Source organism: Podarcis pityusensis, assembly GCF_964106645.2.
Source record: "Podarcis pityusensis genome assembly, chromosome: 10".
NCBI classification, from domain to species: domain Eukaryota; kingdom Metazoa; phylum Chordata; class Lepidosauria; order Squamata; family Lacertidae; genus Podarcis; species Podarcis pityusensis.
In genome coordinates, this window is record NC_138035.1 from 14,606,075 (window position 1) to 14,621,227 (window position 15,153).

At 46.1% G+C, this 15,153-nt stretch overlaps 1 protein-coding gene across 3 annotated transcripts in view; it reads left to right on the top strand.

The window, feature by feature from the left end:
* RECQL (RecQ like helicase) overlaps positions 1–14,071 on the top strand; it is a 66,173-nt gene extending 52,102 nt beyond the window's left edge. For all 3 annotated transcript variants that reach the window (XM_081022864.1, XM_081022863.1, XM_081022865.1), the window contains exons 6-15: positions 119–317; positions 785–951; positions 2,070–2,151; positions 2,320–2,468; positions 2,554–2,671; positions 2,776–2,914; positions 4,026–4,117; positions 5,671–5,887; positions 6,323–6,452; positions 13,342–14,071. In XM_081022864.1, coding sequence (XP_080878990.1) covers positions 119–317; positions 785–951; positions 2,070–2,151; positions 2,320–2,468; positions 2,554–2,671; positions 2,776–2,914; positions 4,026–4,117; positions 5,671–5,887; positions 6,323–6,452; positions 13,342–13,524 — 1,476 coding nt within the window. In that variant the 3' untranslated portion in view covers positions 13,525–14,071. The remainder of the gene's footprint in view (positions 1–118; positions 318–784; positions 952–2,069; positions 2,152–2,319; positions 2,469–2,553; positions 2,672–2,775; positions 2,915–4,025; positions 4,118–5,670; positions 5,888–6,322; positions 6,453–13,341) is intronic.
* The last annotated feature ends 1,082 nt before the right edge of the window (positions 14,072–15,153 follow it).

Consider the following 15,153-nt stretch of genomic DNA (forward strand, 5'->3'; position numbering starts at 1 on the left):
TTTTATAATTAGGCAAAGGCCTGGGAGAATAGAGAAGCAGTTGTTGGTTATTACGCTGCATTGCCATTTTGATGCCCCCGGTATGTATGCCAAGCACCCTTTTTTTATTCCCAAATAGGAACACGTGAAGTGGGTTCATGCTGAAATGCTGTCTCGCAGTTCGCAGCTGAAACTCATTTACGTGACCCCAGAGAAGATTGCGAAAAGCAAGATGTTTATGTCAAAGCTGGAAAAAGCTTACCAAGCAGGAAGGCTTACGCACATTTCAGTGGATGAGGTTCACTGCTGCAGCCAGTGGGGACACGACTTCAGGCCTGGTATGTCTGTCTAGAAGGAATTCCATGTTACCAGAAAGAACTTTGACTCTTCTCCACTAGAAACTATTAAGCCTCATTGCTCTTCTCACTTCATTTTTTTAGTTGCATTGATCAGTTCCCTGTGCCCAAGGTTCTTTCTCCCTCCCCGGACCACATCTATCACTCTGCTGCAGCATCCTGCCACATGGAAATATTGGTGGTGGTGGGGAAACTGCTTTTCAGAGAAACACATCCGCCATTACTGTTTGTGGTTTTTAAAAGAGATTTTTTTTTTTAAAGTGTTGTTTTTTAAAAAAGGTGATCGATTTCTGCAGTGTTGAGATTTGCCTAGTCATAACTGCAAAATGATTTTGTCACTTACAAGTAGCTTAAGCAGAGCTAGACTGAATATAGTGGCAGCAAATATTGGGGTTTTATTTATATATCTTTAAAATATTCCTGCTTTTTTGTCTTCCACTTCTGTTCAGATTACAAGCTGCTTGGTATCTTAAAGCGGCAATTTCCTAATGCTCCATTGATTGGGTTGACAGCAACTGCAACAAGCAACGTTCTGCATGATGCTCAGAAAATTCTTTGCGTTCAGAAGTGCATCACTTTCACGGCATCATTTAATCGGCCCAACCTATATTATGAGGTATCCCTGTTGAGTGTGTTTTTGGCTTTGGGAAGATAGCGAGCTTCTCAAATATTCCTAGAAAAGGCTAAGAAACCAAACATGCATGTGTAGGATTTAAGCTGGTTTATCATATTCATAGAGTGTTTTAGTTTAACTCCACCATTCTTGTACTGGAGAGAGTCATGAATTCTGGACAGTTTCACACCTAACGCACTAGACTATCTCATTTATAAACTTTCATTGTTACAGTTGTTTACTTTTGCTGTAAGTCATGTTGGGCACATGCGTTCTTTTCTACAAAACTTACCAATTCAATTTCTTAAATACTACTGTAATGTTGGGAATTAAAAGGCAGAGTCTGGAATGATGTGTTGCTTTTCAGAAGTGTATATAAATATGGATCTGGGTGCATTTTAGCAAAATAACTCAGTCCATCCCCGCATAGTCTGAATATAATATGGAAATATGCAGATTTGCTCAGATCACTTCTTTGCTTCCAGGACCAGATGAGCTAAGAACTTGGACTTCCTAGTTGAGACCTTCTTTAAAAAAGAAAACAAGGCGTTTGGGGCGTGAGGCACTGTAGAGCATTGATGGGGAGATGTGGCCACCCAGATATTGCTCCCATCATCCCAGGACATTGGTCATGCTGACAAGGGCTGTTGGGAGATGGGATTTAATGTTTGCAGAACAGTTAAGGTGGCCCCAATCAGTCATAGCAGGGAGTGTTTCTATTCCAAAAGGTAAAGGGACCCCTCACCATTAGGTCCAGTCGTGACCGACTCTGGGGTTACTGCACTCATCTCTCTTTATTGGCCGAGGGAGCTGGCATACAGCTTCCAGGTCATGTGGCCAGCATGACTAAGCCGCTTCTGGCAAACCAGAGCAGTGCACAGAAACGCCGTTTACCTTCCCGCCAGAGTGGCACCTATTTATCTACTAGCACTTTGACATGCTTTCGAATTGCTAGGTTGGCAGGAGCGGGGACTGAGTAACGGGAGCTCACCCCGTCGTGGGGATTCGAACCGCCGAATGTACACAAGGCTAAAATCACTTAGCAGTTTTCTGAAGAGATGAAAAATTTAACTTGTATATGTGTGCTATTGAATGCCTGTTTCTCAAAATATGCATTTTAGGTTCGACAGAAGCCATCAGCTGCTCAGAATTTCATTGAGGACATAGTTAAACTCATCAATGGAAGATACAAAGGCCTTTCAGGTGAACCTTGTAATGAAAATGAGTGCTGACTTCTTAAAGCACGGTAGCATCTGTAGGAGACCACCCCTTGTAAGGTAGCGCTCCCAAGTCTTCCCAACCCCTGCTTATGTACTGCATAGCTTGGAGTCCATTTGTTGATTTCATCGGTGTAAAATTATTTTGATACAGGAATTATCTACTGCTTTTCCCAGAAGGATGCTGAACAGGTTACTATGAATTTACAGAAGCTGGGGATTAAGGCAGGTGCCTACCATGCCAACATGGAACCCAAAGATAAGAGCAGAGTTCACAAGCGATGGTCTGCCAATGACATTCAGGTGAGTTGTGTGAGAACTCCATCACTTCCTCCATTCAGCTTGCATCCCTCATGTCCTGATGATCCTTATTGCCTTTGTCTTTCAGGTGGTAGTGGCCACTGTTGCCTTTGGCATGGGAATCGACAAGCCAGACGTGAGGTTTGTAATACACCATTCAATGAGCAAATCCATGGAGAACTATTACCAAGAGAGCGGGCGTGCAGGTATGCTCAACGGAGATGAGATTCCAGGTAGATGTATGTACTCATATGTACCTATGCTTCTGATGGGGGGAAAGAAAAATCTGCTTCTTAATATTTCCTTCTAGGTCGGGATGACCAGAAAGCCGACTGCATCTTATATTACGGTTTTGGGGACATATTCAGAATCAGCACAATGGTGGTGATGGAAAACGTAGGGCAACAAAAATTATACGACATGGTTTCATATTGCCACAACATGAGCAGGCAAGTGATTTTGTCTGAGGTTGTCCTTTTTTTGTTTTAAGCTACTTTTTTCTCTTGAGTTTACTGTAAAATGCGGTGTAGGCCAGGATGTTGAAGTTAGTATCTGAAAATACCAAGCCTCCAAATATATTATTTTCTGTGAAATTTTTTTAAGGAAAGCAGGGTTGTGCAGTTGGTCACTTTTGCCCTGTGAGGCATCCTATGCTCTTTTGCTGTCTGCCAGTATATTGATATTTTTTTATATTATTTTTTTAATTCTCAGCGGTCCAACAGAGTCTTAAGTGGTTGCAGAAATAACTTTTGCTATTGAATGTTTTGTGCTACCAGACTATGCTGTCTTGGGTAGTAAGAGCAGGATATAAATTTAATAAATGAAACGTTAATCTCATCTCATCTCTGTTTTGTTTTTGTTTTTAAAAACCCAAAAGTTAAATGCCAAGCACCATGTTTTCCCAGGTCAACAAGGTCAAGCCCAGACCTATAGATACCTGCTGCTGAGACTGGCTCCTTTTTTACAAAAACAGGGAATTCAGAGTGCCAATGCTACATTTGCATTAGAACTGCCAGTATTTTGAGAAAATCCAAACTTGATAGCAAGGAAACCTAATTTTTCAAGGGTGACAGGTTTCTTCAATTCAGAAAATACCCACCATGTTCACTTTTCATATTTTAGTAGCTGCAGAAATATCTCAGACATTTAAAAGAAATGACTACAGGTTTGCATGGGTTGTATCTATGTGTCCGTTTGCACTGTTGTTTCTCTCTGTAATCCCATATTAAGGGCTGCGCACAGAAAATTGGAATCTACTTCTCATGTGTCAAGTAGTTCCTCTCTGCCTCAGAAATCTATATATTTCAAGTGCATGCTTAATGTCTGTAGGTAATTTAAATTGCTGAAAGGCAGTGAGTACCAGAGAAATTAAGCTCCTATTCAAATTAATGGACTTTAATTTCAGTGAGACTTGTTTATCCCACATTCTTCCATCCATTTGGTTATTGAATACAGCACATGTCTTACTTGCAATGTTTACTCTGCCAGTTGTCTTATAGCCTTTCCATAGGAGCCACATGCATTGGGTTGCATCCTAACCCCAGGTATTTGTACTTGCAGATGTCGCCGAGTTCTCATAGCACATCACTTTGACGAGGCTTGGGACTCCGCCAACTGCAACAAAATGTGTGATAACTGTTGCCGAGAAGAGTGTAAGTAAAAAAGATTTCAAACCGGGAAGTTTTTTCAAACGCAAAACCATTTTTCTTATCCAATTTATATAGTTCATTAATCTGATGGTAACGTAGCCAATCCACATTATCTTTAAATTGCTCAAATTGTTTTAATTTATATCCTTCCTTATCTTCCAACAGTAAATCAGAGTATCTCAACCAATTCGTCTCCATATTTAACTTTTTCAGGGCCTTTGCTTCCATTGGTGAAAGCCACCTAGGTGTTTTCCTTTCTAAGAGACCTTTATCTTTTATCCAAACATTGAATAAGGATTTTCTAATTATATGATTTTTAAAATCTTTGTGGGCCTTTATCTTGTCATACCATAGATAAGCATGCCACCCAAAAACATTGTCAAACCCCTCCAAATCAAGAACTTCAGCATTGTCCAATTTAATCCATTCCTTGACCCAACAAAGAGCTGCTGCATCAAAATATATCCTCAAGTCTGGCAGAGAAAATCCCCCTCTTTCTTTTGAATCTGTTAATAATTTGTATTTAATTCTGGGTTTTTTCCCCTGCCAGATAAATTTAGACAATGCTTTCTGCCATTCTTTAAAACATTTCACACTATCAATGATTGGTAGGGCTTGAAATAAAAACAGCATCTTAGGCAATGCATTCATCTTGACCACAGATATTTGGCCCATTAATGATAATTTTAAGTTTGACCAAATCTCAAGATCTCTCTTAATTTCCCTCCATAATTTCTCATAGTTATCTTTATATAAATTCAAATTTTTACTTGTCAAATTTACACCTAGATATTTAACTTTTTTCACCGAAGGCAACCGCTTTCTTGAGCATAAGCTAGCCATCTGTTGTTGCAGAACAGCAAGTGCCCTTTTCTTCAGCCACATTGGCTTGCACCAGGCCACACCCACATGGGTGGGACTTGGTGCTCACACCAAGGAACAACTTGCTACAGCTCCGTTATTACAGTTCAGTTACAACTTACCTTTAACATGCATGCCAGCGATTTTTCCAAAATGTTGGTTGGCCCAGGGAAGGAGAGTGTACCACGCTGGAGAGAGCTGCATTCTTTGTACAGTCGTACCGTGGTTCTCAAACGCCTTGGTACTCTCAAGTTTTGGCTTCTGAACGCTGCAAACCTGGAAGTAAGTCTTCCGGTTTGCGAACGTTTTTCGGAAGTCGAACGTCTGACGCTGCTTCCGCTTGACTGCAGGAAGATCCTGCAGCCAATTGGAAGCCGTGCCTTGGTTTTCGAACTGTTTTGGGAGTCAAATGGACTCCCGGAATGGATTAAGTTCGAGAACTAATGTACCACTGTAATGCCCACATTTTTTGTTTCCTTTAGCTTGGATTCACCATTCACTGAGAAAGCTTTGCTAATGGCAGTAGGTACTCGCATCCTCCAGCTATGGGTTGAGAGGTTCAAAGCTAGAGGTTTTTCATATGTGGAAGCCTGCCGGGGATATGTTGAATTTGATGCCTGTTTTGGTCTCTCCAGTTCCTGCAGCTAACAGTTTGTGTTTTGTTCTGTCTCTTCCTCCCACCTGGTGACGCTTAGCATTTGAGAAGATGGATGTGACAGGGCACTGCCGGGATCTTGTCAATATTTTAAAGCAAGTGGACCAAATGAGAGAGAAATTCACTCCTCTGAAGCTGATTGATGCCTGGTTAGGGAAGGGTTTGTCAAAACTGGGAGTAGATGTTGTTTCTCCCAAGCTTCCCCGTGATACATTGGAGAGAATTGTTGCCCATTTGATACTGCAGCAGTACCTGAAGTAAGTATTGAAACAAGAAGCCTATTTACATACCTCCATGCCTTGTATAACACCCCCCCCCCAATTTTATTACAGCTAACCTGTGGCCCTATAGATTTCGTTGGGCTCCAACACCCACCAGTCCTAACCAACATAGCCAATTGCTAGGAATGGCAGGATTTGTAGTTCCAGCAACATCTGGTAGGGCAGAGGTTAGCCCGCTCTGTTCTGTTAGCTCAGTGTTAACTGTACAAATTCAAAGGAAAAGATTTTATGGGGCACTAGGCTTAGCAATAGACCCCAAAATGCAGTGGATGCTCCCCCATCCCATTTCCAAAGCCAAATATCCATAAAACATGAGCCTCAATTCTGCTGTGTTTCAGTCAAGTATTCCCCACCCTTTTTAAACTGCTCTACCTCTCCCCTTTTCATACGCAAAGGCTTAATTTATTTCAGGGAAGACTTCAGCTTCACAGCATTTGCTACAATATCCTACGTGAAGATAGGACCCAGAGCTGATCTTCTGAGAAACAAAACTCATGTTATCACGATGCCAGTGGTAATGAGCAAAAACAGTATTGCTAAGGTATATTATTATTATTATTCCTGTTATTTTTCTAGGTTTAATACTGTGTTAGACGTCTAATAACAGTAGCTTTGTCCCCTTTTCTAATTTTCATGGGAACTTGTTTCATGTGTGTTAGCAAGTGACACAAATCACAGAAAGACAAATTAGAGCTTTAAAAGCTTTCTGTCCAAAATAATTCTGAGCAGGCAGCACAGTGTTTTTGTTAATGCTGACCGCCCCCCCCATGCAAGAGGGGTCAAACTATAGTTGAATGTTCCACGATAACAAAAAATAGGGCTTGTTGCTATGGCTGAAATTTTTCTTTCAGCAGTGACATTATGGACTTTACATGGTCTGTATTGTTGTTCTTTGTCGTTTTTTATACCCACCTAGATCACTGTACTCTTTCCACTCACCCTTTGTTGGGTTTACTTGTGTGTGTGCTCTGTGCAGATAACTGTGAGTGCACTACATGAATGAGCATTATAGTTGCTGTGAAACTATGTGGTGTCCACGCTCTTAACGTGACACTGCTCGCAAAGCCCTGTTCTACCAAAGCGGAGCCATCAGGAGAAATAGGAGAAGCGTCAGGAGACGATAGGTGGAAAACAGGATGTCAGGGAACTGCCATCGGAAGGAAGGGAAGTGAAAGGGCTCACACAGGTTGGGAGAGACTCAGCAGCTGAAGAGGGAACCAGTAGGGGGAGAGGAGCTGAGCTGAGGGAAAGGGAGCTGGAGGGATGGCTCAGAGACACTTCCAGCGAAAACAGTGGGGAGGTTTCAGGACCTCCTGTAGGGACACCCACTCCTCGCCGGAAACTGTCACGCAGAGAGTCCAGAAGACGTGTTTCCGTTAAGGAGCTTTTATGTTGGAAGCGATTCCGAAAGCAACCACTGTCGGAATCTGCCAGCGACTGACGGAGCCATGTTTAAGGGGCTCCGTTACAGACAGAGGTTTGCAAACTTGACCAAACTCTGAGGGACTAGGATTTTACACACAAGCAGCTCATCGTCCCATCACAGCATTCCGACAGTCTTCGTGAGCAGCTTGTGCAGGAGAAGGCATCATGAGCAACCCAGCCGGAACCGGAGAAGCAGGAGCTGGAGCGGGTCCAAGCCTGGAAGAAAGGTACCGGGTGTTGGAGGTCCAGCTAGCGCTGCAGACGGCGAGGCTTGAGGAGAGGAGGGCTCAGGATGCAGACAAAAAGGGGAAAGACACCCAGCTCGTCAGAAAGGTACCAGGATTGGTGCAGAAGTTTGGGGGGGAGCCCAAAGACTATCATGGCTTTCGGACAGAGATGCAATATGCCCTCAATCTGCAGTTTGATGAATTCCCTGACGAGGAATCACGAGTGGCTTTCGTGATTGGGCATCTTGAAAAGGGGGCGAGAGACTGGGTTAGACCCCTGATGGCAGCGAATAGTGACGTCCTAAAGGACACGATGAAGTTCTTTCGCGCCATGGATCTGATGTTTTCCAGCGATATTGAACAGGGAGTGGTCCGCAGACAGTTAATGGCTTGCAAACAGGGGAGCCGATCTGTCCGTGAGTACTGGACTGAGTTCACCATGTTGATCCATAAATTGGGGTGGGATCTATCGGCGGAACCCATTCAAATGCTCTTTGAAGAAGGGCTTTCTTCGGCTGTGAAAGACGAACTTTCCCGGGCGCCCAGGGCGGAGTCTATGGACCAGCTGACCAAATCAGCGCTGACCATAGGAGCGCGCCAGGAGGCGAGAGCATTGGAGAGGCGGGAAGGGAAGGGGGAACGTTGGAAGGAGTTCCGCATTCCAGACATTCCAGAGCCAACTTTCCCGCCGGCAGAGCCGATGGAAATCGGAACAGCGCGCGCGCGCGCAGTTTCAAAACCCAGTGAGGGGGGAAAGAAGGAGGGAAAAGGCGCCCGGAAATGCTATCTCTGCCAACAGCCAGGTCACTTTGCCAGAGTCTGCCCCCAGAGGAAGGAATGGCAAGGGATGGTAGGAGCTGTGGAGGGAAGAGAGGAAGAAATACCGAAGCAAGTAAAAGCCAACGCCTGGCTGCCACCGTCGGGGCACAGCAGCCAGGCCAAAGAGCAGTGAAAGTGCCCACGCCAGAACCTCCTAAACCCGCCCTAGTGATAGAAGTGGCGCTAGAGCTGCCAAACGGACACCCTCTAAAGATAAAGGCGCTGTTGGACTCAGGCAGCTCCTGCAATTTCATGAGCAAAGAGTTTGCAGCTGAACACCAGATACAGACGATCCCTTTAAGCAACCCCCTGCAGGTGACCACGATCGATGGCAGGGAGCTGTTGGGAGGAGAAGTCAGCTTGCAGACCGTCCCAATGATAATGAAGGTGGCAAGGCACACCGAACTGATAGCGTTTAATGTGGCCACCTTGGGAGGAGCTCCCATTATATTGGGGATGAGCTGGCTAGCGTTACATGATCCGCTGGTGGGCTGGCATCAGAGAGTGGTTTCTTTTGGTTCAGCACATTGCTTAGAACACTGCAAAGAGGGAAAGGGTTTGGCAGGGGCCCAAGCCACCCTAGCAGGGACTGAAGTAACGGAGAACGTGAAGGTACCACGACAATACGCAGATCTCCGCGACGTCTTCAGCGAAAGGGAAGCTGACCAACTACCCCCGCATAGACCCTTTGACTGTCAAATCAATTTACTCCCTGGGGCACAGCTCCCTGTAGGCAAGCTGTACGCCATGTCAGACAGAGAGATGCAGGAGCTAAGAGAGTTCATTGACAAGAACCTGAAGAGAGGGTTCATCAGAGAGTCCAGGGCGGTGGGGGGCAGCCCAGTGTTTTTTGTGGATAAAAAAAACACGAACAAGCCGAGGCTTGTGTGTGACTTCAGGGCCTTAAATGCAGTGTCAGAACCAGTGGCTTTCCCTATGCCCAGGATTGACGACATTTTGACAAGGGTCAGGAAGGGAAAGATTTTTACTAAACTGGACCTAAGGGGGGCGTACAACCTGATACGAATAAGGAAGGGGGATGAATGGAAAACCACCATGTTCACCCCTTTGGGGGCATTTGAATATTTAGTTATGCCCTTCGGCCTACAAGGAGGCTCCGCGTGCTTTCAATCGTTTATGAACCATGTCCTGGGGCCTTTGCTTTACAAGAATTGTGTGGCCTTCTTAGACGACGTGTTGGTGTATTCTGAGAATGAGGAGCAGCATGTGAGAGACGTCAGAGAAGTGTTGAGCAGGCTGCAAGCCAACCAGCTGTGGGTGAAACTGGAGAAGTGTCAGTTTCATACCAAGGAGGTGGAATTCCTGGGGTATCGCCTGTCAGACAAGGGATTGGCCATGGATCCCGGCAAGGTCCAGGCGGTGCTGGAATGGAAAACACCCAAAACAAGGAAGGATGTGCAGAGGTTCCTAGGATTTGGGAACTTCTATCGTAAGTTCATCCGAAACTTTGCCCACCTGACGGCGCCCATTACGGACTGTCTCAGCAGTAAGAAGAAGTTCGTTTGGACTGAGGAGGCGGAGCGAGCATTTGAGGAACTAAAAAGGGCCTTCGCCTCGGAACAACAAATCCTGCATGTGGATTTACAAAAACCGATGAGAGTGGAAACTGACGCATCAGACAGAGCTATTGGGGCGGTGCTTCTGCAGCCAGGGAAGGAGGAGTCAGAGTGGAGACCGTGTGCCTTTTTTTCGCGAAAGCTGAACAAATCCGAGAGGAACTACATGGTGTATGACCGAGAACTACTAGCCATTCATGAGGCGTTCCGGAGATGGAGGCACCTGCTAATTGGCGCACAACATAAGGTGCAAGTGTGCACTGACCACAAGAACCTAGAGTATTGGAGGACGGCACGAGTGCTCAACCAACGGCAAGTGAGATGGGCCCAGGAGTTCTCCAAATTTAACTTTGAGATTTGTTACGTGCCAGGCCCAGAGAACATTAGGGCGGACGCTCTCTCATGCAAACCTGAATATTTGGAGGGGGAGGGAGCACCCGAAGAGAGACATGTCATTCCAGAGGACCGCTGGGTGTGTGGGGCGGCATTGGTGGGACAAAGAGAACTGGTAGAGGAAACAGAGAATGATGAATACGCCCAGAATAAGCTCAGAGGTCTTAGGGGTGAGGGAGAGGAACCAGGGGGTTTCGAGGAAAGAAATGGAGCTTTGTATTACAAAGGGGCACTGTATATCCCTGAAGGAGACTTAAGGGGGAGGGTACTCAAGCAGTTGCACGACAGCCCCACGGCGGGGCATTTTGGACAACACAAAACCATGTGGTTGGTCACCAGGGAATTTTGGTGGCCTAAGGTGAGGGAAGATGTACGGGAGTATGTAAGAGGGTGTGAGCAATGCCAGCGAGCCAAAGGGGAGAGGCGGGCACCGGCGGGGCTATTAGAACCCTTACCAACCCCAGAACGACCTTGGGAGGCAGTGTCGATAGATTTTATGACTGATCTGCCGAAGTCCAAGGGGAAAACAGCCATCATGGTGGTGGTAGACCTACTAACAAAGATGTGCCACTTTGTAGCCTGCTCGCATGCAGTCACGGCGGAAGAGACAGCGAAGTTATTTGTAGAACACATTTTTAGGTTGCACGGGGTGCCATTGAGGGTGGTCTCAGACCGAGGAAAACAATTTACTTCCAGGTTCTGGAGGAAGCTCATGAGCTTACTGCAGGTGGAGGTCAACTTTTCGACTGCCCGGCACCCTGAAACCAACGGGCAGGCGGAAAGAGCAAACGGGGTCCTCCAGCAATACCTGAGGTGTTATGTCAATGACAGAGAGAATGACTGGGTAGAAAAGTTGGCGCTGGCGGAATTTGCCTACAACAATGCCGAGAATGTGTCCACAGGGATGAGCCCCTTCTTGGCTAATTATGGGTGTCATCCCAGGGCTTTCCCAGGGGGAGAAGGGGAGAGATGGGGTGTCCCGGCAGCCGAGCATTTTGTAGAAGAAATGGAAGCAATCCATCGTCAGCTCCAACTCAACTTAGAAAGGGCGAAGGAAGAATACAAGAGGCAGGCAGACAAGAACCGAAGGGAAGGTGAAACCATAAGGGTGGGAGATAGGGTGTGGCTGTCAACCCAAGGGTTGCCGTTCAAAGGAGGTTGTAAGAAATTAAGACCCAGGAGATTGGGTCCCTTTGAGGTCATTCAACAGGTCAACCCAGTGGCTTTCAGGCTCCGGTTACCCAACCACATGAAACTGCACCCAGTATTTCACAGGTCGTTACTGTCACCGTATGAGGGGGGACGAGAAGGGATGGCCACTCGGGGACCGGTCATAGAAGAAAGGGAATGCAGCAGCCATGTGGCAGAAATCCTCGACGCCAGATGGAAGGGGGATCAGGTGGAGTATTTGGTAGCGTGGGAAGGAGAACCGGAGTCAGAAAACACTTGGGTAATGGCAGAAGATATCAATGACGAGGTATTGATAGAAACGTTCCATCAAAGGTTCCCAAGGAAACCTCAGCCTGTGGAGAGGTTCCGGAGGGAATACTTTGGGACCACCGATGAGGAGGAGGAGTTGGAAGGATTCTCGGAATCGGAAGGGGAAGGGGAGATGGACTCTGAGGAGGAGGAGTACTTCGAGACCAGGAACCGCAACAGGTGGAGAGAAGTGTTCGGGACATCGGAAGATGAAGGAAGTTCATTCCGGGGTTTTGCCTCCTCACCGCCCGTAGAGGAGGGGGTGAGAGGGGATGAAGGGGGCCCTGGAGGGGAGGTGGATGTCAGGGAACTGCCATCGGAAGGAAGGGAAGTGAAAGGGCTCACACAGGTTGGGAGAGACTCAGCAGCTGAAGAGGGAACCAGTAGGGGGAGAGGAGCTGAGCTGAGGGAAAGGGAGCTGGAGGGATGGCTCAGAGACACTTCCAGCGAAAACAGTGGGGAGGTTTCAGGACCTCCTGTAGGGACACCCACTCCTCGCCGGAAACTGTCACGCAGAGAGTCCAGAAGACGTGTTTCCGTTAAGGAGCTTTTATGTTGGAAGCGATTCCGAAAGCAACCACTGTCGGAATCTGCCAGCGACTGACGGAGCCATGTTTAAGGGGCTCCGTTACAGACAGAGGTTTGCAAACTTGACCAAACTCTGAGGGACTAGGATTTTACACACAAGCAGCTCATCGTCCCATCACACAGACTGGTAGAGCTTCATCAATGCTAGGATGCCTGAAGACAAGGGAGATTAATAGGAGGGCTCTCAGGACCGTGGATAGGCCCCAGGAGAGCAGACAACCAAGGAGTCAGATGTACTCCCCACTTGCCCTTCTGGGCTGGGACAGACTTCCTCTGCATGTGACTAGAGGTGGGCGTGGCCTCACCTGTGCAGGTAACAAAAGCATAGGACTGGCTGCCATCTCTCTCTCTATGACTACTTTTCATTGTAGAAGCAACATCTGCTTAGCCAAAGAGCCAAGAGAGGACAAAAGGACTGTCTCCTTATGAGATAGTTTCCAGGTATATATTACTTTTCTAAGATAAGTCTGCCTTCTGGGATCCGATTGTGAACAGAATGTCAGTAAACTCTTTTTATACTTTTATAGAAGACTGTGTCGTGTCTTATCTTTTATGAGGGAATGAGGGGAAAATACCAGAACAGTTATTATAGAGGCTTTAGCGAGCCTGAGCAAACGTATCGGCTGTGAGTTTAAAAAGGGGAATGCTACTCTGCTAAATTGTGAACTTGTTTACACAGGTTGGAAAGGCTATAATCAAACAATATATCCTCTCCTGCATCCCTGAACATTCCCACATAAACTTGGCAACACCCACTTATGTGCAGACCCCCAGTGTCCAAGGACAGATGACCTTGCCGACCCCACCCCAAATTAGCCGCTCCTGCAATACTGGAAGAGATAATGGGGGAAGAAGTAAAATTTCAACATCTAGTTTGAAGTCAAAGAGCATGCATGCTAACAAAAATTGTTTTGATTGTCAGGTCAAATCTCCATTATCCAGCCGAGGAAGCTCATCCGGAAAGAAAACGGATGTTGCACGTAAAAAAAGGGGAAGTGAACATAAACCGCCTCATTCAGAGAAACGCATCCAAGCAAAAAAGATTAAAATGGAAGAGGAAGAGGATGACGACGATGACGACTTGCTGTTCATCGATGATTCCTAGAGTATTTTGTTTGTATGTTACTTTTCAACTTCAGAATAAATTGGGAACTGCAAGAAATGCCAAGCAAGCGACGGGGCTGGAGAAGAGCAGAATTTGCCCCCAAGGCTGCTAGCCCCTCACTCATCACATCGCCAGGCTTCTGGCATTGTGCTGGTTTTTCTAGGTCTCCCTTATCCTAGCCCTTGTTTTGGATTATAACGCAAGCGTGATGGCTGGCTGGGCAGGGAGGTAATGGGTAGGACTCTTGCTTTCCACCAGAAATATAAGGCAATATGACTTCGTTCTTAAAATCCATTATGTAACCTTCTTAAATTGCCTTGAATATCTTGTTCTGGGTCAGGATGTAAATAATACACATTCACCATAATTCATGGTATTTGTAAGGACTAAGATATTGCATGACCTTGCATACTCAGAAATGTTGTATATATGCTATGTATTAAAATGTTTTTTGTCCCACAAAGTTAGTTGTGCCTCTCCTGCTGTGATATGTGTGGACCAGCTTGATGGCTGGAGTGCCTACCTTAAAATAGTGGTTTCATTATTCACTGCCACAATGTGGGGTGGGGCGAGAGACAAGAGAAGACTTGCCTGCATATGACACATGTGCAGGCATGTCCAAAGTCTGTTTTGGGGGCCTAATCTGGCCCGCCGGTCAGTTTAATCCGGCCCCTGTGGCAGTTTATTTCCTGGCATAAAATCCTAAAAAAAGCTCAATAACGTCAATCCTGAAAAATGGTTAACAACTTTGGTCGGCCCTCACGGCCCTTCACTTCATCAAATCTGGCCCTCTTTGAAAAAAGTTTGGACACCACTGAGTCATATGGTGTTTGTAAAGCTATGGAACCCCCAAGTTTCACTGCACTCTTCAGCGCTAGCTAGAAACATTCTCATTCAGGCAAGGGTACCATGATACTTAGAAAACTGAGGTAATTAGAATTGTCTTAGTATTTTAACTATTGTATGTCTTAAAGTATGGTTGTGATTTTATTTTATTTTTTTACTGTTTTATCCTTTGTGAACTGCTTTGAATTTTTACAATCAAGTGGTGTATAATTTTTCTGAAAATGAAGAGTGTGAATAAGTCCATCAGCAGCTGGAGCATGATAGTGCTGTGGGTAAAACCACAGAGCCTAGGACTCGGCGGTTCAAATCCCCGCGACGGGGTGAGCTCCCATTGCTCGGTCCCTGCTCCTGCCAACCTAGCAGTTCAAAAGCATGTCAAACTGCAAGTAGATAAATAGGTACCACTCTGGCAGGAAGGTAAACGGTGTTTTCGTGTGCTGCTCTGGTTCGCCAGAAGCGGCTTAGTCATGCTGGCCACATGACCCGGAAGCTGTACACCGGCTCCCTCGGCCAATAAAGTGAGATAAGTGCCACAACCCCAGAGTCAGCCACGACTGGACCTAATGGTCAGGGGTCCCTTTACCTTTAATTCAAAAGCAGGGTATTGGTACCTGCAAGGGCATAAATGTCTCTGCCATGCCCCGTTTGTCAATTCTAGTGCTATGTTTTTGGCCACAGTGAACTGAATGGACCTTGGGCTGTTTCCAGAGGCAGCTATATTGTAAAACCTGGTGACATACTGTAATAGAGGCAAAGTGCATAGTGGAAACCTAACTACTTCCA